This window comes from Mastomys coucha, unplaced genomic scaffold, assembly GCF_008632895.1.
Source record: "Mastomys coucha isolate ucsf_1 unplaced genomic scaffold, UCSF_Mcou_1 pScaffold21, whole genome shotgun sequence".
Classification (NCBI taxonomy): domain Eukaryota; kingdom Metazoa; phylum Chordata; class Mammalia; order Rodentia; family Muridae; genus Mastomys; species Mastomys coucha.
Genome location: NW_022196904.1, coordinates 137,224,321 through 137,248,055, shown reverse-complemented (window position 1 = coordinate 137,248,055; position 23,735 = coordinate 137,224,321). Strand labels below are relative to the sequence as shown.

General features: G+C 50.9%; 1 protein-coding gene across 2 annotated transcripts; it reads left to right on the top strand.

The window, feature by feature from the left end:
• Positions 1–456: 456 nt before the first annotated feature.
• Positions 457–23,306, top strand: Frmd8 (FERM domain containing 8). 2 transcript variants are annotated; one of them, XM_031389371.1, is made up of 11 exons: positions 457–557; positions 938–1,022; positions 2,608–2,772; positions 5,597–5,698; positions 5,937–5,995; positions 6,128–6,294; positions 8,994–9,218; positions 10,945–11,068; positions 11,852–11,995; positions 17,944–18,145; positions 21,809–23,306. In XM_031389371.1, exons 2-11 carry the CDS (start codon positions 938–940, stop codon positions 21,928–21,930), a joined length of 1,395 nt encoding a protein of 464 aa, XP_031245231.1. In that variant the 5' UTR covers positions 457–557; the 3' UTR covers positions 21,931–23,306. The 2 variants fall into 2 exon arrangements, with proteins under 2 accessions (XP_031245231.1, XP_031245230.1); XM_031389370.1 differs by having other exon boundaries at positions 2,605–2,772.
• Positions 23,307–23,735: the final 429 nt, after the last annotated feature.

Below are 23,735 nucleotides of genomic sequence, written 5' to 3'. Positions count from 1 at the left end.
ACTCCTATCCAAGGCCAAGAGCCAGTACCCCTCAGGCCTTCAGAACAGCCCCAAGAGGACTGGGACACCCTCCTTTCCTGGGATGGGTCCCAGGAAAGCATCTCCATTTCAGAGAGGGGCCCAGTCAAGTCACACGGAGCGGTAGCTGCACACTCTTGCCCTCAGCCTTGGTTCTCAGGAATCTTCCCCACATCCTATTACAGACCAAGGGTCTTATGCATGGAGCAACACTGTTCGTGTAGGTGGCTTTGCCGGGGTGGGGGTTACGGGGTACGGACAACACAGGACTAGGCATGTCAGGGGCGTGGTTAGACCGCTTTTGGACTTGCGTGACCTAACCAAGCTAGGAACCGGTGGGGGGCGGGGGAGCGGGGTAGGAGGGACCGAAGAACGAAATGCGTGTGTACGCGTGCTCCGAGGCTCCTGGCTCCAATTGGCTCTCTCAGTCGGAGAGGCGGGGCCTCGGGTTTGCGCTTCCTCCCGCGGCAGCTTCCGCGGCGCAACGCCTGCGAATCGACCCTGGGCAGGACCCGAGACCCCAGCCCGTGGGCGTAGCGGTGAGTCCAGAACTGGAGGCCTGAGTCGGGTGGCATTCTGAAGTGAGGCACCAGACTCTGCGACCCTGCGAGGGGAGAGCGGGGCCACACCCTGCCCGTGTCCCCGCCCTGGACAGGGGCGCGCCCTAACTTGTTTGCCCATTTCTTACGAGAGACTTGAGACCCCTGCACCTGACGGTCACTGCTCTGACTCAGCCCACTCCGATCTGCACTCGGCTGAGGGTCAAGTCGCTCTCTCTACTTTCAGCCTACACATTTGATCCCTGTACACAGATTAAGAATTGTAGACCGAGCCCGGGACCCCTTTGCTTCTTGGTTGAGAGCTTGAGGAGACCATCGCCTCAAGACCCTCCATTAATTGTCTGGCGTTTCTACTGCAGATGGAGGGGGCAGAAAGCAACGCGGGACAGCCCGGCCCTGCGGAGCGGTCCCACCGAAGTAGCGTCTCTTCAGTGGGTACCCGAGGTAGGTCTCTACTTTAGTCTTTCATATCTTCTGTACTCTTTTTGTTCCAGCCCTGGGGACGTGACTCCGGCTTGTCTTTTTCAGTAAGTTAATCATGTAATAAGTAATAAGATGTGTTTAGGTGTGGCAGAGTCATAGAAATCAAAGGACTTAGCTGGGATGTGTCTCTCCCTTACTGACCAAGCCACACTCCTGAACCTTCTCTCGTTTGTCTTCAAATGAAGGAATGTCTCCAAATGAAGACACATGATTGGAAAGTGACACCACTTTCTTTGTCCCATTTATTTCTTGCAGACAGCTCTTTGAAAGCAGGGATTCTCCACCTCTTCATTTTATTGGGAGGAAAATTAGGCCCTAGAGAGGTTGTTAGGTCCTGGACTACTGGAGCAGACCAAGGTTGATCATGAACTTGAGCCTTCGGGGCCAGTTTTTCTGCCTTGTAAAGTGGATCTGAACCTCAGTCTCCTGGTCTCTCACAGTAGCTGTTGGAGCAGAAAAGACCGGAATCTAAAAAGCTGCTTCAGTGTGCTGACTGTGTGCTCTCAGCAGCCTCATGGGATTGATGGTGACCTTCTGAAGAAGCATCATTAACTGTTTTTACAGATTTACAGCGGACTCACAGAGTCAGGCTAGAGGCTGAGCAGGACTGCAGGTTCAAACTCAGTGCTCCTTTCCTGCGCTTATAGTTGAGAGATGGGGAATTTGAGTCTGACCAACCTGCCAAGTATCTCTGGCTCTGGCTTCCAATGGGAATCCAGCTTGTTATACGGGAACACTGGGCTATTTGAGTTGCGTGTGCTTAGAGCTATCTGCAGAAGCCATAGCATTGATCCTTAGAGTTTTGAAGAGTCCTAATGAAGCTGAGACCTGGAACCTGCTGTAACTCAGGATGGTCTTAGAAATCCTCCTTGTCCTCTTAGTCTGACCCAGACAGAGTCAGAAGGTGACTCGTTGGCCTTGCTCCCAGCCTGATGGGGAATTGTGACCTCAGGATGGGTTACCCTGCTCTGTTTCTCCACCTGAGAAATAGTGGAAACAGCAGTATTCTGTGCTGCAGAGGGAGGGAGGCGGTTTGGGGTGAAATGGGGCTGGTACCTGGGCCACAGTTTCTGGATGGTTTGATGTCTCAAGAGGTTCTTAAAGGCAGCACTTTTATTTGTTTTTTTGTTTGTTTGTTTGTTTGTTTTCGAGACAGGGTTTCTCTGTGTAGCCTTGGCTGTCCTGGAATTCACTCTGTAGACCAGGCTGGCCTCGAACTCAGAAATCCGCCTGCCTCTGCCTCCCAAGTGCTGGGATTAAAGGCGTGTGCCACCACTGCCGGGCATTTGTTTATTTTTTAAAATACCGGGTCTGCTTTATAGCCCAGGCTGACCTGGAACTTGAGATCCTGCAGCTTTAGCGTCCTGTGTCCTGCCTTGGGACTTCAGGTGCATGTTACTAAAAGCCATAAGCATCACTGTTAGTGAAACTTCGAGAGGTTGTGTCAGTACAGCCCGGCTCATGATAAGGAGCAGAGGGTGGTGGAGAATGCCGATCCGGCTGGTGGTGGACCTCAGCTGACCCTGCCTGACCTGTATTCCAGCAGCTGATGTACTGGTGTATCTGGCTGATGACACGGTAGTGCCCCTGGCCGTGGAGAACCTGTCCTCGATCAGTGCCCATGAGCTGCACCGTGCAGTCCGTGAAGTGCTGCAGCTCCCAGACATAGCCCTGGAGGCCTTCGCACTCTGGCTCGTGTCCCCTCTGCTGGGTAAGGTCTAACCTCGAGGGAACGTCCTGGGGAGGTGAGGACACTAACCGCACAGAGAGAGGGCTTAGCGACCAGAACCCGTGGCCACTTCCTGTCAGGGAAGATGGGACCTGGTGTGTCCCAGGATCCTTGGTCTCTGCCTTTTTCTTGTGCTGGTGCAATGCTACTCGAGCCCCGACCTTGGGTCTCCTGCTTACAGGGGATGCAAAGTGGGCCTCACCTGGGGAATGTAACTTCAGTGTTTGCCCATGGCTTAGGTCCGCCCTACCATGTGAAGTCCTGAGATCTGGAACAGTGGGCTGGTGGGTGGTCTTGGACTGCATGCTGGTGCTGACAGTAGGGAAGAGGGTACATAGAGCTCCAGAAGTGGTCCTGTACAGTCACTCCTTTGCTTAGGTGTGGGCTGCAGGGAGAAGAGAAACATGGTTACTCTGTGTGGGGCCTCCACCCTACCTGGTGTCTGGCACTATGACCACACACTTCCTGCCCCTGGAGGCTGGGGCCCCACTGTGGGATGGGAATGAAGACAAGAGTTTTATAGACTCTCGGGCAAGTGAATAAAGTCCCTTACTGTGGTCCCTGAATCTGTTGACATGGAAGTAAAGAGACAAAAGGAGGCTTAGTGTCATCATTTGCTGGCCCTGGGAATGTTTTCTGTGCTTAAATTTTCCTTTAAGGGCCAGCAAGATGGCTCAGTGGGTAAAAGGGGTGCTTGCCCCTAAGCCTGGTGATCCTAGTTTGATCCCTGGAACCTGTGTGGAAGGAAAGAACCAGTTCCTACAAGTAGTACTCTTTACTTCCACATTCATGATCACACATGCATACGCAATAATAATCATAATAATGATTTTTATAAAGTTGAACATATATGAAAATATACTTTTTAAAAAATTCCCTTTGAGGATCAAGAATACAGCTCATTAGGTAAGAGTAGTTGCCAGGCCTGTGCAAAGCCCAGGGTTCAGTCCTCAGTGTTGAAAACGACAGCTAGGCAGTGGCGGTACACACTTTTAATCCTAGCATGTAGAAGGCCGAGGGAGGCAGAGGCAGGCGAATCTCTTGAGTTCAAGGTCGGCTTGGTCTACAGAGTGAGTTCCTGGATGACCAGGGCTCCACAGAGAAACCCTGTCCTGGAAAAAAAACAAAAAACAAAAAAGGAAACAACAAAAATGTGACTGTTCCCCTTGTGTGGAGGAAAGGGGCACACTTGGTCTCAATAATTTGATCAGGGCAGCCTGGGTCAGGCCCTGGGGATGGGGAGGTGGGGGGGCTCTGCTTGAGACCCCTAAGGTTTCTGCCTCTGTCCTATGGGAGGAGCTCCAGCCCCCATCTTTGTTCCTCCCAGCAACTCCCCTGCCCCCTTCACTTCCTGCACAGTTGTTCCCAGGCTCACGCCCACACTCTTCCTGCTGGCCTAGCCTCTCCTTTGCCCTCTGAGCCTCTGGTCAAGGCTGTGGGCCCCTTGGCTGTGTGGAAAGCTGGGGATAGCAGTCCCTAGTGGGTGGCCACTGCTCTGCTACAGGGGCTCCCAGTGCTGCTGCTGGGCAGCCTGCTCCTCCTCCACCTCCTCCATCCTGCTACCTCACATTCCACAGCCTGCCAGTGGCTAGAACTGAATGCATTGCCTGTGTGGCCCGGCCGCCCAGGAGAGTGCCTGAGGCTGCAGTACACTCAACACCAGCGTTCTTCCCAGGCTGGGGTGGGAACTGAAAGGCTACTTCAGATCCCAGGACACACACACACACACACACACACACCTCTGCCCACCCCCAGACTAAGCAGAGGCTTGCGGATCTAGCTGTGAGTGCCTGTGAAGCAGGAGTTTTACCGCCCCTCAGTTTGGTGTGTTTGCCCTTCTCCCCATCCTTTGCATGGAACAGGCTCCAGGAACTGTTACCCTGACTTGGATGGTGGCTGGGGAAGCCTGAGGCTGTGATGGGATATCCCTATTCTGATGGCAGGATCTCTGGGACTTGGGAATGAAGGCAGGAGGAACATAGAGCTGTCTGCAGGCCTGCTCTCCCACTCTGTGAGTGCTAGGACAGACAGGGAATCAGACCATGGGATCCTCTGACAGAGGACCAAAGCATATTAAAGAGAGGCTTGGAAACCTAGGCTTTGGATCTGTGTGGTCCTAGGAAGCTGCCATCCCTTGTGGGCTTCAGGTAAAGTGAGTGATGTTGTTGCCCCACAGCCCCATCTCGTGAGCCTGGCGATGGAGGCAGTGGGGGAGGTGACAGAAATGATGCTGTGGACAGAAATATGACAAGAAAGGACTGGAGCTGATGCAGAGATTGGATGGAAGTGATGAGGCAGGAAGGCCACCTGGAAGCTGGGGTTGCTATCTGGTCAAGCTCAGGGTCCAGAACGAAGGTTCAAGTGTCCAGAGGATCATTGGCATCTGTCTGGCAGGACAAATTGCCCTGTCGTTAGTGGGGAAGGGTATTTGTGTCAGAAGACTGGCAAGCACATAGTAGCATCCTCGCCATGTGTCTCTTTGCTCAACAACCCCTCAGCTCTCAGGTGGCCAGCCCATCACCTACTTCTTAGGCCTCTGGTGTACAAGCTGAATCAGTCACATACCATATACCACGACTTGGGGTAGTTGACCTAACCACCCTGAGCCTGGTTCTCTCCAGGGTAGAATGGAGGTCGGGGTTTTTCCAGGGTGAAGACACGTGAACCCTTTGGAGTGGCTCTGGGCCTGCTCAGTGATTATTGGTCGTGGCCGTCCTCCTTGTTGGTGGACAATATAATAGGTGGCTAGGCACCTCTGGCCTGGTCAGCAGCTTCATGGCCATCTATCTCCCCTCTTGCCCTGCAGAGGTACAGTTGAAACCCAAGCACCAGCCCTACAAACTGGGCCGCCAGTGGCCAGAGCTGCTGCTGCGATTCACCGACGCCACAGATGATGATGTAGCTATGGGTTAGTGTCTGGGACAGGGGCATCTGAAGGGAGCCTTGGGAAGGGTAGGCTGGGAATCTGGGAGGGGCTTCGAACAGAGATGCGCTGTGTGCTGTTTGGTCAGCAGCCCCCATTCAGGAGGGCTCTCTCCATGGAGAAGAGTGAGGTTGGGAGCTGGGGTATGGGCCATGCAGGATAGGGCAGGATGGGACTGCCTTAAGCTGGGGGACCAGAAAATGACTCTAGCCCCTCTCTCCAGATGAGCCTTCCCTTCAGTTCCGAAGGAATGTGTTTTTCCCCAAGCGCCGAGAACTCCAGGTAAGGCAGAGCCCAGGTAGTGCCACTGGGTTCCTGCATGCCAGTGCCCGGCGCCCCCTAACCTCTAGACACTAGACAGTCATGCTTGCCCAGCTCCTCTGAGCCATGTCCTCACGCCATGCTGGTCTGCAGATCCATGATGAGGAGGTCTTGCGGCTGCTCTATGAGGAAGCCAAGGGCAACGTGCTGACCGCTCGGTACCCTTGTGACTTGGAGGACTGTGAGGTGCTGGGTGCCCTCGTGTGCCGTGTGCAGCTTGGGCCCTACCAGCCTGGCCAGCCTGCTGCCTGCACTCTGAGGTAAGGACAGTGAGACTTGAGACGGGCACCCAGTGGGAAAGCTGCTGTGCAAGACTCTAGCTATAAGTGGGTCTGGGATCTGCAAGGTAGACAGTCTCCAAGTCAGGCCTCTGATGCATACATGCTCACTGGATGGCCTAAGTGAGTGAGTTCTCCACTTTTCTGAGTTTCCTTTTCCTTCGTCCCAGTGGATACACATGTGAAGGGATGTCTAAGAGGGGTCCTCAGCACAAGGATGCACAGACACTCAGATGGAGCCCCACCTTTAGCTGAAGTCTGGAGGAACTGACAATGTGCCGGCCCCCCAGTAACCACAAACAGTTCAGCTCAACTTCGAACCCCCAAGAATAGAATCCTGTTCCCCAGGCACTTACCAAGCCCCGCTGGCTGCTGCTAGCCTGTCTAGAAAGATGAGAGTTGGAGGGCAGAGATGGCTTACACTCTTAATCCCAGCACTTGGGGTTAGGTTAGGAGACCGAGGCAGGTCGGTCTCTGTGAGTTCAAGGGCAGCCTGGTCTATAGAGTGAGTCCCAGAACAGCCAAGACTACGTACAGAAACTGCCTTGAAAAGAAGAGTTGAGTCTGCCATAATAACAGACCAGATTGGGCTCTGCCTCCATTGATGTGAGTGATCCTGAGGTTTAGAAGTAATTCCAGGGGCCAGATGTGACTCACACCTATAATCCCAGCACTCGGGAGACTGAGACAGGATTACCATGAGTTCCAAGCCAGCCTGGGCTAAAGAGTTATGAGCCAGGCATGGTGGCTTACACTCGCAGTGAGGAGCAGAAACCAGAATGTCAGGAGTTCAAGGCCATTCTTAACTACTAGAGTGAGTTTGAGGCCAGCCTGCGCTACATGAAACCCTGTGGTAAACAAAACTTAGGATAGATTCAGGTGTGACCTGTTCCTAACCTGGACTCCTTGTTTCCCCAACCCTGCAGCTAGTGGGAAAGTTAGCAAAGCAGTTTATGGGGCCAGAGACCTGGTGCTGATGACTATGTTTGGAGCCAGCAGGCACAAGTGGAAACTGGTGTCAAACTTGGGACTTGGGTAAGGGTGGGACACAGATAGTGAAATGGGCACAGCTGCCCTGAGAAGTGGGGGCATAGTGTCATACCATTCGTATTATTTTGGATGGAGAAAGTTGTATTCATTTAGAAAACTCGTGTCCAGCCTCCAAACATGGATGTTACTCTGATACCTGCTCCAGCCAGGCTGTTCCTCCGCCTTTTTCTGGCTTCCCATCCTGACCTGAGCACATCTCAAGCCCCTCTGCTCTCTCCTGATCCTGAGTGCCAGCCAGACCTCATTTGATGGGAAAAGGATTCTCCATAGTGCCTCGCATGTACCATAAGGTGGTGTGGTGTGTGTTCTTCCCTCTTGGGTGAAAATTGGTCTTGATAACGCCCTGTTTGCCTTCTGCCAGCTTGGGGCACTCAAGGTTAGGGTTAACTTAGGGTTAGGGTTAGTGTCAGGGTAACTGTTACCAGAAACAGGTGGTATCTCTGTCCCTACTCTGCAGATAGGCAGGTGCCCCTTGCTGGTCTCACAGCTGGCTATGACAGACAGTGCTTCAGAACCTGCCCTGCGGAAGGGCTCTGATCTGACCACACCTGGGCCTGCTCCCCTCGGCTCCACCGTGTATACTCTGGGTTGGTTGATTGGTTGATTGGTTTCTCTCTCTCTTTCTTTTCTTTATTTCTCTTTCTTTCATTCCTTCCTTTCTTTCAAGATTTATTTATTTTATGTGTATGAGTATACTGTGTTTGTCTTCAGACACACCAGAAGAGGACATCAGATCCCATTACAGATGGTTGTGAGCCACCATGTAGCTGCTGGGAATTGAACTCAGGACCTCTGCAAGAGCAGTCAGTGCTTTTAACTGCTGAGTCATCTCTCCACCCCGCTTTCCTTTTTTCCAGACAGAGTGTCCCTGTATAAAAGTCCTTACTGTGCTGGAACTCACTTTGTAGACCAGGCTGGCCTTGAACCCTCAGAGATCCACCTGCCTCTGCCTCCTCTGGGAACCTCATTTTTCTCTTAAGAGGAAGAGCACCCCACCCCCAACTCAGTGGTGGGCCTTGCATATCAGGCAGGGTTGGCTCCGAGCTGGGTGGGAGCAGTGGGAATCTGTCTGCAGTCTGCGTTCAGAACCCTGGCACCTTCCAATACACACACACACACACACACATACACGCATGCACATGCACACATAACACACGCATACACGCATGTACGCACATGCTCGTGCACACACACATAGATGCACACGCACAAACACACATGCACATATGCATACACACGCATGCACATGCACACATAACACACACATACACACATAGATGCACACGCACAAACACACATACGCATATGCATACACACGCATGCACATGCACACATACATACATGCACACACACAGACACATACACATGCATGTACACACATACTCACGCATAGATACACACACACAAATACACACATGCACATGCGCACACACAGACACACACACATACACATGCACACACACACACACACACATACACGCACACAGCATGGGCCTTGGTGCAATCAAGCCTTGAAGGTCCCTAAGGCCTGACACCTGCCAATCCTTGCCTACCCTATGAGCATACCAGTCACACCCTAAAATCCTCAATATCCGGGAGGACCACCACTATCTATTTTCCTTCCCCTTCAGAGAGAAGTTGGACTCCTTCCTCCCTGCCCACCTCTGCAAGCGAGGCCACGGCCTCTTTGCTGCCTTCCGGGGCCGTGGGACCAAGACTGGGCCAGGTGAGCAGGGCCTGCTGAATGCCTACCGCCAGGTGAAGGAAGTGACCGGCAACAGCAGTGAGCGTGAGACCACCCTGGGCTCCCACTATCATGCGTACCTCCTCAAGTGCCATGAGTTGCCCTTCTACGGGTAAGTGATGCATCTTGGGAGCTCCTGCCACCTCTCTCTGTACCCTCCGGACTGTCCCTGACCCCAGCATGTGGCAGCTTGCATCCCACCTGTGCTCCAGTGGCACTGTCCTTCTCTTAAAGACCTGGCTTGGCAGTGGTCCCAAAGGGCAGTCCCTGTTCTACCCATCTCTGAGTAGGACTCTTCATCGGTCCTCTCTTCCTACCAGCTACAGCCACTCACTGGCCTGGCTCTTGTTCACACACATGGTGTGTAACGAATAGTTCTCTCTTGACGGGTATGCCCCACACAGTGAAGGAGCTTCTCTTTGACTGGGAAATCAGAGGTAGAGAACCACTGTAAATAGCAGCCAGGAGAACAGAGGAGGCTGGAACAGCAACCTAGACATGGGTGAATCCCCAAACGTGGAGCCTGTTGTGTTGACCAGTTGTCATTGCTGGGATGCAGGCTGCAGTGGAGCAGGTTCATTATGGTGGGAACCTGGCCTTGCCTGTGACAGCTGAAAGACACCCATTAGATGAATGCCGATTCTACACGGGCATTTGGGCCCCTGGTCTGGGGCTAAAAAAAATGACTGGTAAATTGTTTCACATCTGGAGCCCTGCGAAATGGCCAGGGAGATGAGTAAACAGGGTGGGTAGAGAAGAACAGCTGGTTGGGGGGTACGGGGCGGGGCACCTTCTGGGCAGGAGTGTCTGTCCAGGCCAGCACCACATGCTTCAGTCCTTCATCTTGAAGGTCATGGTCATTGTGCCCTATTGAGCCTCGCTTTGTGCTGTGGACTGGCCTCAGCCTGCTGGAGGTGGGAGAGGAGGATAATATGAGCGAGAAGGTTAGGAGCAGCAATGCCTAGCTCTTATGGAGTTTTACTGGACAGTGGGAGAGGAGATGTGGGCCTAGCAGGGACAAAGGATTTGCTGTTTTTTTATAATGGATGCAGTGACATCATGTGTGCGTGTGTTTGTGTGTGTGTGTGTGTGTGTGTGTGTATGTGTACACATTGTGCACACATGCATGTTACTGGGTACTCCAGGAGTGAGTAAAAAGTTGATAGGAGTGGGCGGGTCTTATGACAGACAGCTTCAGTTTCCTCATCACCTGCACCTCAGAGCTGAGGAGGGGTGTAGAATTTTCCAGGATGGGAGTATACTCACCTCTAGTCCCCTCCTGTACAGAGAGAGCTGGCTTTGACTTGGGCTGCGGCTTAGGCAAGGGTGAGCCTCAGCATGAGTGAAGTCATGTCCTGGCATAAGAAGGCAGCTGCTGAGTGTCTTGCCACCCTTAAACCACCTCACTTTCCCCTTTAGTCTTAGCCCAGAAGCCACTATCCTAGACTGCCATCACTTCCTGAATGCTCCAGCATGTCCCTGCTGCTGAGGGACTTCTGCCGGGGACAGTGCTGCAGGCTCAACCTTACCTCTTACGGAGGCCCCAGATTCCCTCGTGCAGCTTGCTCTGTCCTCTTCCTTGGGTTTGTGCTTTCCTCTGCCCACGGTGTCCATCCTTCTGCCCGCTCAGTCTACTTCTGCATGGCCAACTGGGTGGTACCACCCTCAGCTACCCATACTTCTTCCTGTCTCTGCGTCTGCCTCCCCAATCCTCAAGGCAGGCTTTTTTCTATTTACCTCTCAGTCACCCAAACAGCTTATGAGCCTCAGGTATCCAGAGTAGACCTCCCTGTGTGCTAGGTGCTGGAGGGAGCGGCTGACACGAGTCCCCTTTCCAGGTGTGCCTTCTTCCATGGTGAGGTTGACAAGCCAGCCCAGGGCTTCTTGCATCGGGGTGGGCGCAAACCAGTGACTGTGGCCATCAGTCTGGAGGGTGTGCATGTCATCGACAACAGGGAGAAGGTACCACCTCGATTGAGATCCTCAGGGTTGGACTGAATTGTCTGTGGTGGGTTAGAAGGGAGTGGGGTCTTGTCCATGCCTTCCTGGTTCCCCTAGGTCTATGGGCATCCTAGGAACAGTATTGTGTAGACTATTGGAGACTCTGCCTCCCTCGTATCCCTGAAGTCTGCTCATGACCTCTAGAATCGTCTTTGAGCCTGTTCTGGGTCTGTTTTCCTGAGCCATGCACTCGGCTGAGGCAGAGGGGTGGCAGCTGGGATTCTGACTGAGTGGATAGTGTCTGCCAGCACCTTGCTGCTCCTCCTGGCCAGTGATGGAGACCATCTGGCCGTTTTTTCAGACTCCTGCTGGAGCTCCCTGCACTGGCCAAGACCTGCTCATCCCTGCATTTGGTGGCTGTCTTACCTCTGGCTCACCATGTAGGCCGTGGTGTCACCAACCCTCCCTACGCAGCAGTTGACCATCAGGGGGGCTGACTGTCGGAGGAAAGCATTGAAGAAATGCAGACTTAGCATGGAGGTCTGGTAGAGTTCATGTCTGCCTTGTGTACATAAGGCTGTCTGTTCAGTTCTCAATGCCACAAAACAAGCAAGAACAATCAATATCCTCTATTCCCAGCAGAGGGAGGCAGAGGCCGCCATGTGCCTGTGAGCCTGAGGCTAGCCAGAGCTGCATAGTGAGACCCTCTCTCAGAAAGGGAAACAGTCAGTGTGGAGAGGAGAGCACCCTGGGTAAGCTGCGAAGGAGAGGCCTTAGCTCTGTTCTTTGTCTCCCTCTGGCCAGCATGTGCTGCTGGGCCTGCGCTTTCAGGAGCTGTCATGGGATCACACTTCCCCTGAGGAGGAAGAACCTGTCCTGTGGCTGGAGTTTGATGGTGACAGTGAGGGCACGCCTGTCAACAAGCTGCTGAGGATCTACTCCAAGCAGGTAGTGGTGTGGTCACACGCACTCGGCCAAGAGGCCAGTTCCAGGTCCCCAGTGCCTGGGAGGAGGGTGCAGTGTTGCCCAGGGCCTAGGGATGGGATGTCTGCCTGCAGCTGGCCTGCATCACCCTGCTGAGCTCTGCAGAACTCTGAGATCACACACCAGGATTGGTGTCCCCTGAGAGGACAGCTGAGGAGCAGGTGCAGAGGGACAGAGGCCGGGAGGGCCTGTGTTGCTTAGACCCCTTCCTTTTGCCCACCACCCATTCGCTTCCTCCTCTACCAACTCAGAGCCGCACCCTGCTCTGAGATTCTCTGGGGACTGTTCTTGCCAGCCCTCCCCCCCTTCTTTTAGCACATAGACAAATTCCAGGGACTCCTTTGGAAACATATGGCCTCTCCCTCTGCTCCTCAAAAAAATTGAATACTCGGACACCTGCAAATAGAAACACAAGTTGTGTTTAGCGCTTCTGTGGCAGCTGCTGTGAGCAGCTGCTTCTCACTGGCAGCATGCTTTTCAGATTAGTCTCTTTTCATTCTGTCTTCTTATTAATTATTGTTTCATTGTTATTTGTTTATTTCTGCTGCTGGGGATCAAATCCAAGGCTGTACACGTTAGGCAAATGCTCTGTCAGCTGGTCAAGTGCAGAGTTCAAATACCCACTGAAGAGCATGTGAGTTGTTCCCACCTTGATTTGTGCCAGTAAAGTTGTCCTGAGCATTTGTGCACAGGGTTTTACATCAATATAGACCCTCTTAAAATTTCTTTTTCTTTTTCTTTTTTTTTTTAGATTTAGATTATTATAAATAAGATTTAGATTATTATAAATAAGATTTAGATTATTATAAATAAGAACACAGTAGTTGTCTTCAGACGCACCAGAAGAGGGCATCAGATCTCATTATAGATGGTTGTGAGCCACCATGTGGTTGCTGGGATTTGAACTCAGGACCTTTGGAAGAGCTGTCAGTGCTCTTACCTCCTGAGCCATCTCTCCAGCCCAGAATTTCTTATGTGTATCAGTGTTTTACCTTTATATGTGTAAGGGAGTTGGATCCCGTGGAACTAGAGTTACAGGCAGTTGTGAGCTGGGGAATGAACCTGGGTCTTCTGGAAGAGCAGCCAGGGCTCCTGATGGTGGAGTCATGTCTCTGGCCCCTGACCCTCTTTTTTTAAGTCATACTAAAAAAACTCAGGGATTTTAATTAGATTTAGATTGCTGGATTGTGCAGTGAGCATAGGATCCAATTTATTAGAAACAGCCAGCCTGTTTTCCAAAGCATCACACAGCTTCAAGCTCATGTTTCGGTCGTTGCTCCCCACTGTGGTGAACACTGGACATTGCCAACTATTATTTGTTTCCTGTTGTAGTAGCTTAGTAGTAAGATGGGCACTGCAGGTTTTAATATGCACTTCCATAGTGAATAGTGACTCCACACTGGTTAACTCTGCCTACAGATCTTAGTGTGTAGTGTCAGGTGAGCTCTGATCATTCCCCCACCCCTCTTTGTGTGTATGTGTGTGTGTGTCTGTCTGTCTGTCTGTCTGTCTCTGTGTCTGTGTGTGTCTGTACCTATGTCTATGTGTGTTTTGTTTTGAGACAGATCTCACTATATAGCCCTGACTGGCCTGGAACTCACAGAGATGAGATCCACCCACCTCTGCTGGCAGTACACCATGGCCAGCTTTGCCTGTCTCGTCGGTGGTGGTGGTGATGGTAGTGGTGGTGGTGGCGGGTTGATTTCATCACAGATGGTGAGAGTTGATTCTGCCTTCCATATACGAGGTCCCTTAGTGGATATTAGCAGATTTTTCTGTTCAGTGTGTACTCTGGCCTTCCGTTTTCTTTCTTTTCTTTTCTTGTTTTGTTTTAATTTATTCATTTTTGAGACAGCATTTCTCTGGTTGTCCTGAATCCTACTCCAAAGACCAAACTGGCCTAACACTCAGAGTTGGGCATGCCTTTGCCTCCGAGTGCTGGGATTAAAGGAATGTGTCACCGAGTCTGGCTGGCTTTTCATTTTCTTAACAATTTCACTAGAAGAGATGTTTTAATTCCAATTTGGAATTTTTCAAGACAAGGTTTCTCTGTAGCCCTGGCCATTCTAGAACTGAATCTATATACCAGGCTGGCCTCGAACTCAGAGAGTTGCCTGCCCCTGCCTCACAAATTCTGGAATTAAAGGCATGAGCCACCACTACCCAGCGAGCTGTTTTAATTCTAATGAAATTCTCTATCTATCTTATCTAATCTATCTATCTATCTATCTAGATATTTATCTGTCTATCTCTATTCCTTTCTCTCTCTTACACACACACACACACTCACGCACACTCATGCGCACGCATGTGTGCGAGCGCACATACACACTCAGAGTCCTATATGTAGACAGAGGCTCATGTAACCTAAGTCTAGCCTCACACTTGCTGTGTAGCTGGAGGATGAACTGGAGAATGACAGTTCTGCCTCTGCCATTTTTTTTAAAAAGATTTTATTTATTTATTTATGTTTTAAAGATTTATTTATTTACTTATTTTTATGTGTATGACTATACTGTAGCTGTACAGATGGCCACTCGCTCTATCCCCCCTCGCTCAGGCATAATACACTGTAGCTGTCTTCAGGCACACCAGAAGAGGGCGTCTGATCTCATTACAGGTGGTTGTGAGCCACCATGTGGTTGCTGGGATCCGAACTCAAGACCTTCGGAAGAGCAGTCAGTGCTCTTCTTACCCGCTGAGCCATCTCACCAGCCCAAGATTTATTCATTATGTATACAGTCTGCTTGTATATATGCCTGCAGGCCAGAAGAAAGCACCAGATCTCATTACAGATGGTTGTGAGCTACCATGTTGTTGCTGGGAATTAAACTCAGGACCTCTGGAAGAGCAGTGAGTGCTCTTACCCTCTGAGCCATCTCTCCAGCCCCTGGCTCTGCCTCTTGAGTGCTAGGATTGCGGGCATGAGCCACCATGCCATTTGTGTGGTGCTGAGGAGTGAGTCTGGGACTTCATGCACTTTAGGCAAACATGCTGTGAGTTGAGCCACATCTCTAGCCTTGTTTTTGTTTTGTTTTGTTGTTGTTTTCAAGACAGGGTTTCTCTGTGTAGCCCTCGCTGTCCTGGAATTCTCTCTATAGACCAGGCTGGCCTCAAACTCAGAGATCTGCCTCCCTCCCCAACCCCCGGAGTACTAGGATTAAAGGCGTGCGCTATCACCACCCGGCGCCTGGTTTGTTTTTTAAGACAAGTTCCCAATATGTACCCTGGAACTTAGTATATAGGCCAAGTTGGCCTCAGAGTCAGCCTCCCAATTGCTAGGATTACTGGTGTGTGCTGTGCAGCTGAAGTTCATTGGTTAGACATAGAGTGTGGTTGATATACAAGGTTTATGGCGAGCCAGTTGTTCCATTACCTGCTGTTGGAAACTGTCCTTCCTTGATGGGATTGTTCTTGCAAAGTCACATTGTGTATATGTAAGGGTTAATTTTTGTTCACTTTTAAGATTTATATGTATGTCATATGTATGCAGCGGCTCTTGGAGGCCAGCTAGAGTTACAAGAAGTTGTGACCCATCTGATGTGGGTGCCGGGAACAGAACTTGGATGCTCTGGAAATGCAGCAAAGACTCTTAACCGCAGAACCATCTCTCCAGCCCTGACATGTGGGCTTTTTGTTGTTTTCTGGATTCACTCACCGGTCTGAGCCATTGGTCTGTGTGTAGCGTTCACTAGTGATCACAGTTGATTTGGTTCCTAAGCTCCAGAGAGGCTCACTGTCCTTTAACGAAGTGAAGTGCTTGGTGCTGGCACAGTGGTGTGCACTATAGACCCAGGCAGGGGGCTCCTACAAATCTAGAAGTTCAAGACCAGCCTTGGCAATACAGCCAGACTACATCCCAAGAAAGGAAGACAGGAAGAGAAGGAAAGAAGCTGGGCCAGGGAGACGATGGCTCATGGGTAAAACCGCTTCCTGCACAAGAGCAGCCTGATTCTAGATCCCAGATCCCACGTAAAAAGCCAGATGTAGCATGCACTGTAATTCCTCCACTCCCGTGGTGAGGTGGAGGTGCAGATGAGACTCACCTAAGACACTCATGGATCAGTAGCATGGGGTACTTGGCGAAGCTAAGGAAGCAAGATGCTCGGTCTCAACCAAGGTGGAAGGGAGGAGCAGGGAAGCGTCTGACCTGCATGGTTGCCACGAGTGCGTACATACACACACACACACTGGGTGCATAGGTACACCCAGCCATTGTTAACACGCACACATACGCAAGGAAGTGGACGGAGAAACAGCTGAGGGTTAGACTTAGAGCGGACTTGGCTTTGTTGGCAAATGCCCCCACCGTGGTGGATCTGCCTTCAGCTCCAGTCTGAGGGACTGAACACTCTTCTGACCTCCATGTTCGCCAGGCACGCACACACACTACATACCACACACTACATACATACGTGTAGGCGAAAGAGAAGAATGTGTCAGGTTTGGGAGGTTCTTGGTCATTGAGTGTTTACATATGCTTTTATCAGTTGGGCATTCCTTTCTTTTTTTGTTTGTTTGTTTTTTGAGACAGGGTTTCTCTGTATAGCCCTGGCTGTCCTGGAACTCACTCTGTAGACCAGGCTGGCCTCGAACTCATAAATCCACCTGCCTCTGCCTCCCAAGTGCTGGGATTAAAGGCGTGCACCACCACTGCCTGGGTCAGTTGAGCATTCCTTGTGTGGGATTCTGAACTACTTAACAAGCCAGGTGCCACACACCTGTAATCCAGCACTGTGGAAGCTGAGGCAGGAAGGAAGGAAGGAAGGAAGGAAGGAAGGAGGGTGGGGAGAGGAGAGGGAGGGAGGGAAGAGATGCAGTGGATGTGTTCTTCAGGCATGCCACAGCCTTGCAGTTCTGCAGGTTCCTGGGTTCTTCAGGTTTTCCATGTAGCTGGTTATGTGAATGGTGACAGCCTGGTTTGTCACTTCCCGATCTGAATGTTCCTCATGCTTTTGCTCCTTGTGCTTGGAGAGTTCGGTGACAGTCAAGACAGTGCTGAGTAGACAGATGTCTCTGACCTTCCCCTCAGCAGCGCTGGTGAATAAATAGTTCAGTGCTTCCTGGATGCCTTGGGCAGGGTCGGGAATTCCCTTCCATCCCACTGGCCAGGTTCTATACAGCGGCTGTGGGTGTGACTCAGGAGAAGGTGTGTTGAATGGTAGGTAGTGTCTACACTTTGGTTTAGGCAGGTTAAGAGGGAATGTGGAGACTGAGGCCTGAAGTGTAGGAGCTTGCCTCCTCTCCTTTTCCTCCCTAGGCTGGGCTATGCTACTGTCAAGGCCACAGGCAGCAGAGGCTAGACCAGTGTCTGTGATGCCATCTCCAGGCTTCTGACCTATAAGCACACAGGAGTCTAATATATTCAGCCCCTTTGAGGGGCCACTCACACAGTAGGTGTTCCACTCACACAGTAGGTGCTCAGTAACTGTGTTTCTCGACAAAGATGTGATGTCTGTAACTTGAGCAGAGCCCTAGGCTGTTGTCATGGTGCCCAGTCATGCTACCAGATGTTTGGACACTTGTGCTTCCAGATGTTTGACCACTTGTGCTTCCAAGGTGTTTGGCCACTTCGCCTGTTGTGTTTCCAGACCCATGAGGTATCACTCTCCTTAGGCCAAAGCTTCTTGCAGCCAGCACAAGCAGCTCCCTTCAGCCACACAGCTCACCAGTCTGTGCATCTGTGGCAGCCCAGTCCACTGCCTTCCTCAGCTGTGCCTCTGACTAGAACTCCCTCCTTTCTAGGCCTGACCTGTAAAGTCAGCTCGGGTGGACACCTTCCCTGCCCTCTGTCCCCCTGCTCTGCCACCTCCCCCCCACACCCCAAGCAAAGGCTTTAGAGCTGTGTGTCATTGTTGTCCCTCAGCAGTTGCTTCTCTGTGGCCTCATACCAGCCCCTCTCCCCTCCCTAGGCTGAGCTGATGAGTGGCCTCATTGAGTACTGCATTGAGCTGAGCCAGGCCGCTGAGCCTACTCTCCCCCAGGACGCATCTGGCCCTCACGAAGCTCCCAACCTCTCTCCACCTCCCACCCAGCGCCCCAAGCTGCGAAGGCAGGGTAGTGTGGTGTGTAGCCGGATTCAGCATCTCTCCACCATTGACTATGTGGAAGACGGTAAGCCACACTCATTCACACATATGCCACAGGGACTTCAGAGGGTGGGAGAAAAGAAGAGCTGGGGCCTTGGCCCTCAGGGACATTTCCTGTCTGTCCCTTCCTTCTTTTTCTACAGTGACAGACTTGTCAACTGTAGCATCTTTCAGAATGTAGAAAACAGGAAGGAGACTTCTTTTGGAATGGGTGTTCAGAGACAGGATCCTCTATGTAACCCTGGCTGTCTTAAAACTAGCTCTGTAGACCAGGCTGGCCTCAAACTCACAGAGCTCAATCTGCCTCTGCCTCCAGAGTGCTGGGATTAAAGGTATGCGCTACCACTGCCCACTGAGGCCCTGTCTTTTTTGGGGGGCCGGTGGGGATTTATTTATTTTATGTATATGAGTACATTGTCTCTGTCTTCAGACACACCAGAAGAGTCAGTTGTGATCCCATTACAGATGGTTGTGAGCCACCATGTGGTTGCTGGGAACTGAACTCAAGACCTGGAAGAGCAGTCAGTGCTATTAACTGCTGAGCCATCCCTGTAGCCTGATAGGCCCTGTCTTAGAAAACAAAACAAAAAGTTAAATGTAGTGGGAGTTGAACCCAGAGCTTCAGCTGTTCTAAGCAAATGCTCTGCCGCTGAGCTACATTGCTGATAGCTCTTGTTTCTGAGCAGTGAATGTAGATGTATTAAGGAAAAGTGAGAGAGCTCCCAAAAGTGGGAAGGGGAGAGGAATACCTTGTCCAGTGTGTTTGGTTTTCAGGGTGAGTTTATACACCTAGACTTATTCTGAGATAAAAGGGTTTTTGTGGGAGGGGGACTGGTAAGATGGCTCAGCATGTAAGGGGGCTTGCCACCAAGTCCCAGGACCTGAGCTCCATCTCCAGGGCCTCTGGTGGAAGGAGAATCAACACCACGTGGTTGTCCTCTGACCTCCACTCCTGTCGGGGGTGCACAAACCCCTTCCCCCAATAAGTTTTTTGTTTGTTTTTTGAGACAACATTTCCCTGTTTCCCTGTGTAGCTCTAAGTTCTCTGTATAGACCAAGCTGGCCTTGAACTTGAAGAGATCCGTCTGCCTCTGCCTGGAAAGTGGTAGGATTACAGGCGTTCGCCACCTTCCCCTCCGGATTTTGTTTTTCTAGGTATCTCTCTCTAACATAGACTAGACTTAAAGCTTGATATTAGCTGGTGATGACTTTGAACTCCTGATCCTCCTGTCTCTACCTCAGGTGCTGAGATCACAGATAAGTGCCACCACAGCCAGTTAAAGTCATTTTCATAATCTGAAAAAATGTATTTTACTCAGGTGTGGTGGCATGACTATAATCCCAGAGCTTTAAATATCTTGAACTGGGGATGTGGCTCAGTGGTGGAACACTTGCCTAGCATTCCTGAGGCCCACAAAGCCTAAATAAATTTACTTCATATAATATTGTGATAAAGATGTGAAGTGTGGCCAGGCGGTGGTGCGCATGCCTTTAATCCCAGCACTTGGGAGGCATGGGCAGGCGGATTTCTGAATTTGAGGCCAGCCTGGTCTACTGAGTGAGTTCCAGGACAGCCAGGGCTATACAGAGAAACCTTTCTGTCTCAAAAAACCAAAAAGAAAAGTAAAGAAAAAAAAAAAGAAAGAAATTCTATCTTATATATATGAATATTTGCCTTCATATATGTATATGCATGTACCACCTGTGTGCCTAGCGCATACAGAGGCCAGAAGAGGGAATCAGATCCCCAAACAGGAATTATAAATGGTTTTAAGCTTTCATGTGAGTACTGGAAACCAAACTTGTGTCCCTGCAAGAACAAGGAATCGTAGAATACTGAGCTCTCTAGCTTCTAAGATGTTATTTTTAAAGCCAGCTATGATAAATACACCTGTTAGCTTTATACTTGGGAGGTAAAGGCAGTATCAGAAGTCCAAAGCCACCTTGGCTAATAGTAAATTAGCTCTGTGCTAGCCAGCCTGTGTAGACTGGTAACTGAAAAATACTTTTTGTTTTGTTTTGTTTTGTCTTTTTCAAGACAGGTTTCTCTGTGTAGCCCTTGCTGTCCTGAAACTCACTCTGTAAATTGGACTCAAAATTAATTAATTAACTAATTAATTAATTAAATTTAAAGGTGGGCATCATGTCATGCACCTTTAGCCCTGACACGCAGGAGGCAGAGGCAAGCAGATTTCTCAGATTGGAGGCCAACCTGGAGTACAGAATGAGTACCAGGCCAGATAGGGTGCCATGCTGGACCCCGTCTTTAAATACATGCACACGCTCTTCTGGTTCTGTTTCAGCATCTAAGACAGGATATCACATCTGTATTTTGTTCTCTTGAAACAGGGTCTCATGGGGCTCAAACTCCACATAGAGCCAAAGATGAAGATGACTTTTTTTTTTTTTTTTTTTTTGAGACAGGGCTGCCCAAGAACTTGCTATGTAGACCAGGCTGGCCTAGCACTTTTAGAAAACTGCCTGCCTCTGCTACTCTGCTGGGATAAAGGCTTGCGCCACCATGCCTGGCCCAGAGGACTTTATAGTGTTCCTCCCTGCCTCCAAGGCAGCATTATGCTTCATTCTTTCTTTCTTTCTTCCTTTCTTCTTTCCTTCCTTCCTTCCTTCCTTTCTTTTCTTCTTTCTCCTCCTCTTCTTCTCCTCCTCCTCTTCCTCTTCTTCCTTCTCTTTTTTCTTCTTCTTCCTCTTCTTCTTCTTTTTGGTTTAATATTTAAAGTTAGTTATTTTAAGTCCATACATATTTCTCTGCATGTGTATCTGTGTACACTTGAGTTTCTAGTGACTGAGGAGGCAGACCAGGGAACTGGAATTTGGAGCTGAAGTTAAGAGATGGTTATGAGCTGCCATGTCAGTGCTGGGAACTGAACTCAGGACCTCTGGAAGAACAGCCAGAGCTCTTAACAGCTGAGCCATCTCTCCAACCCCAACACTTACTCCTTTTTTTTGTTTTTTTGAGACATGGTTTCTCTGTATAGCCCTGGCTGTCCTGGAACTCACTCTGTAGACCAGGCTGGCCTCAAACTCAGAAATCCTCCTGCCTCTGCCTCCCAAGTGCTGGGATTAAAGGCGTGCACCACTTCCTGGCTCTCACTTCTTTTTTATTCTAGTGCATTACCCAGTCTGCACTGTAGCTCAGGCTGACCTGGAACTTGACATTATCCTCTTGCCTCAGAAACACCTGGCCACACACTGTGTGTTGCTGTCGAGACTGTTTGGCCTGAGTATTTAAAGGGCATTAGATGAGTATTTTGTAAAAGGCCTGTTGCTAGAATTGGATGTTTTTCCTTGTGAGTTGATGAGCTTGCAGATGTGAACCAACAAAACAAGGTGGTCCTTCACTGCCAAGCCCTGACTATAGCTGTGCCCTCCATCTTTAGTTTGGCTTCCTGTCATCAGCTATACCTGTCTTAGTGGTGGTAGTCACCCAGCAGAGTCAGTCTGGAGTCCTCTGCAGCCTCTGATGAGATGGGTGAGGGTGACCATGGGGTCCGTCCTGCCACTGATGATACAGCCCAGGGACATCCAGGCTCAGTGATGACCGCTCTGGTGGGGAAGCACAGTCCAAACCACTCCAGGAGAAGCTGACCCAGGGGGAGAGGAGCCCAGCCTCCTGGGGTGTGGGCCACCCACCCAGCGCCTCTTCTCAGCCTCTCTGTCACCCTCACAGGCAAGGGGATCAAGCGGGTGAAGCCAAAGCGAACCACCTCCTTCTTCAGCCGACAGCTGTCCTCCAGCCAGGGAAGCTACACTGTGGTGCAGCCCACTGACGACAGCCTGGACCAGAGCTGAGGGAAGCCACAGCTGGCAGCAGGGAGACATCCGGGTGCCCTAGACATGACCAGGCACAGTCCTAAGCAGGCTCAGAGGCTGTGGGCCTGGGTGGGGTACAGTGCAGGGTCTGTTGGAGTTTCAGATCATGGAAAAGTGACATCCAAGCCTTCCCTGAGCCTGGCGTAGGCAGAGCTGCGCTGCAGCCCTTTCTGCAGCCTGCCGCCTCCCTCAGCTCCAAGCGCAGCAGCTGACTGAGACCCAGCTGCCCCTCTTGCTCTTCCCCAAGTAGACTGGGTCTTCTCTCTGGAGGGACTGCTGGCGGTTCCCATAGCAGGTGACTGAAATCAGAGCTCAGGGCCTGCAAGTTCAGTGTTTGCCTTTGGTCATGGGCCCTTGGTGAGCTTATCTTGCATTCCTTCTGCTGACATTCCACATGCTGGCCGGCCAGGCTGCCATCTTTCCCCCTAAGTTATATTGGAACTGGAGGGCACCTCTGTAGGCTAACCCTAAGTTGATGACTGCCGCTTTGTTGGCCTTTACTGATGTCTCTGTGCCGAATGGTGGCTGTCCTAGGAACCAGATCCACACTGCACACAAGAAAAGCCCTTACATGTCCCTGGGCTGGAATGACTGTCCCATACTGGGCAGTCCCCTTACTTCCTGGTCTGGGTCTCAGGGTTAGATTTTGCCTTGTCTCTTCTACTCTGAGATGATAAAGCCTGGGACCTGGCAACTCAGAATTGCACTGCATTGTGGGATTCCCTGAGGCCAGCCACAGGGGCTCAAGCCACTGCTCCTCTCCTAAGGATATTGTAAAGGAGGCCTGTCCCCAGCTCTGCCCCTCTGTCAGCCTTGACTGCTCCTGAGAGGAGCTGGTTCAGGGAGGGGTGCTGTCCAGGCCCTTAAGCCCTCAGTACTCCCTGGGAATCCCCAGAGGGTCCCAGAGACATAGCTTAGCTTTGTCTTCTCGGTGGAGAGCCACAGAAATGCAAACCCTCACATTTCTGTAAATGAAAGCAGTTTGCCCAGTGAGCTCCAGAAGTCTTGGCAGCAGAAAGAAAGGAAAAGATGGCTTCACCTACTGCAGTGTCTATAGGATGGTGTCACCTGCCAATTGTAGTTAACCCTTTTGGAGTCATGTGTTCCCTGAGCTACCGGCCCACTCTCGGCGAAGTTAGTCATCTTGACTGCTGTTGATGGCTTCAGATCATTATGTGAGGGGCCAGATGTGTGTGCCTGAGTACACAGACTCTGCATTTCCACTTGAGCCTTTGAGTTTTCTAATTACCACGTGTGCCTTAACCCTCTAGGACAGAGCACTATTTTACTAAATAAATGTCTTGAGTGTTCTCAGTCTTCCCTATCACTGGACTTAATAAAATCATCACCCAGCACACTTTGGAATGGTTATAATGTGGAATAGCTAGGGTGTGGTAACCACATGTGTCCTGTGTGCCCATGGCATAGCCTCAGGACTTCACCCCAGGAAAATCTCATCTGGGGATGGGATAGCTCCTGGGGACCCTTCTCGAGGTCCCCATAGGAACCAGTGGTCTGGGAAGACTTGGGCTCACTTGCGTCGATCCTCTGCCTTCCTTTGGCTTCCTAAGTCCTCCTGGCTAAGATGCTGTTGTTTCCCACAGATCCATGGGAACACCTAGTTTGGAGGACAGGGACAGCATCAAACCTATACTCCCCCACGGCCAGCTGCAGAGGCAGCGATGGTAGGAGCTTTGGTCCTATGGAATAAAGACCAAAGGTTGCAGGTTCAGCTTCACTGGATGTTTTCAGATTTAAGAGGAGGGGAGCCACATGTCTCTGAA

Coding starts and splice junctions, on each gene's coding strand:
- Frmd8 (XM_031389370.1), top strand. CDS start 938: ATGGAGGGGGCAGAAAGCAACGCGGGACAGCCCGGCCCTGCGGAGCGG. Junction 5,996..6,127: donor CCAAGCGCCGAGAACTCCAG/GTAAGGCAGAGC, acceptor GCTGGTCTGCAG/ATCCATGATGAGGAGGTCTT. Junction 18,146..21,808: donor CATTGACTATGTGGAAGACG/GTAAGCCACACT, acceptor TCACCCTCACAG/GCAAGGGGATCAAGCGGGTG.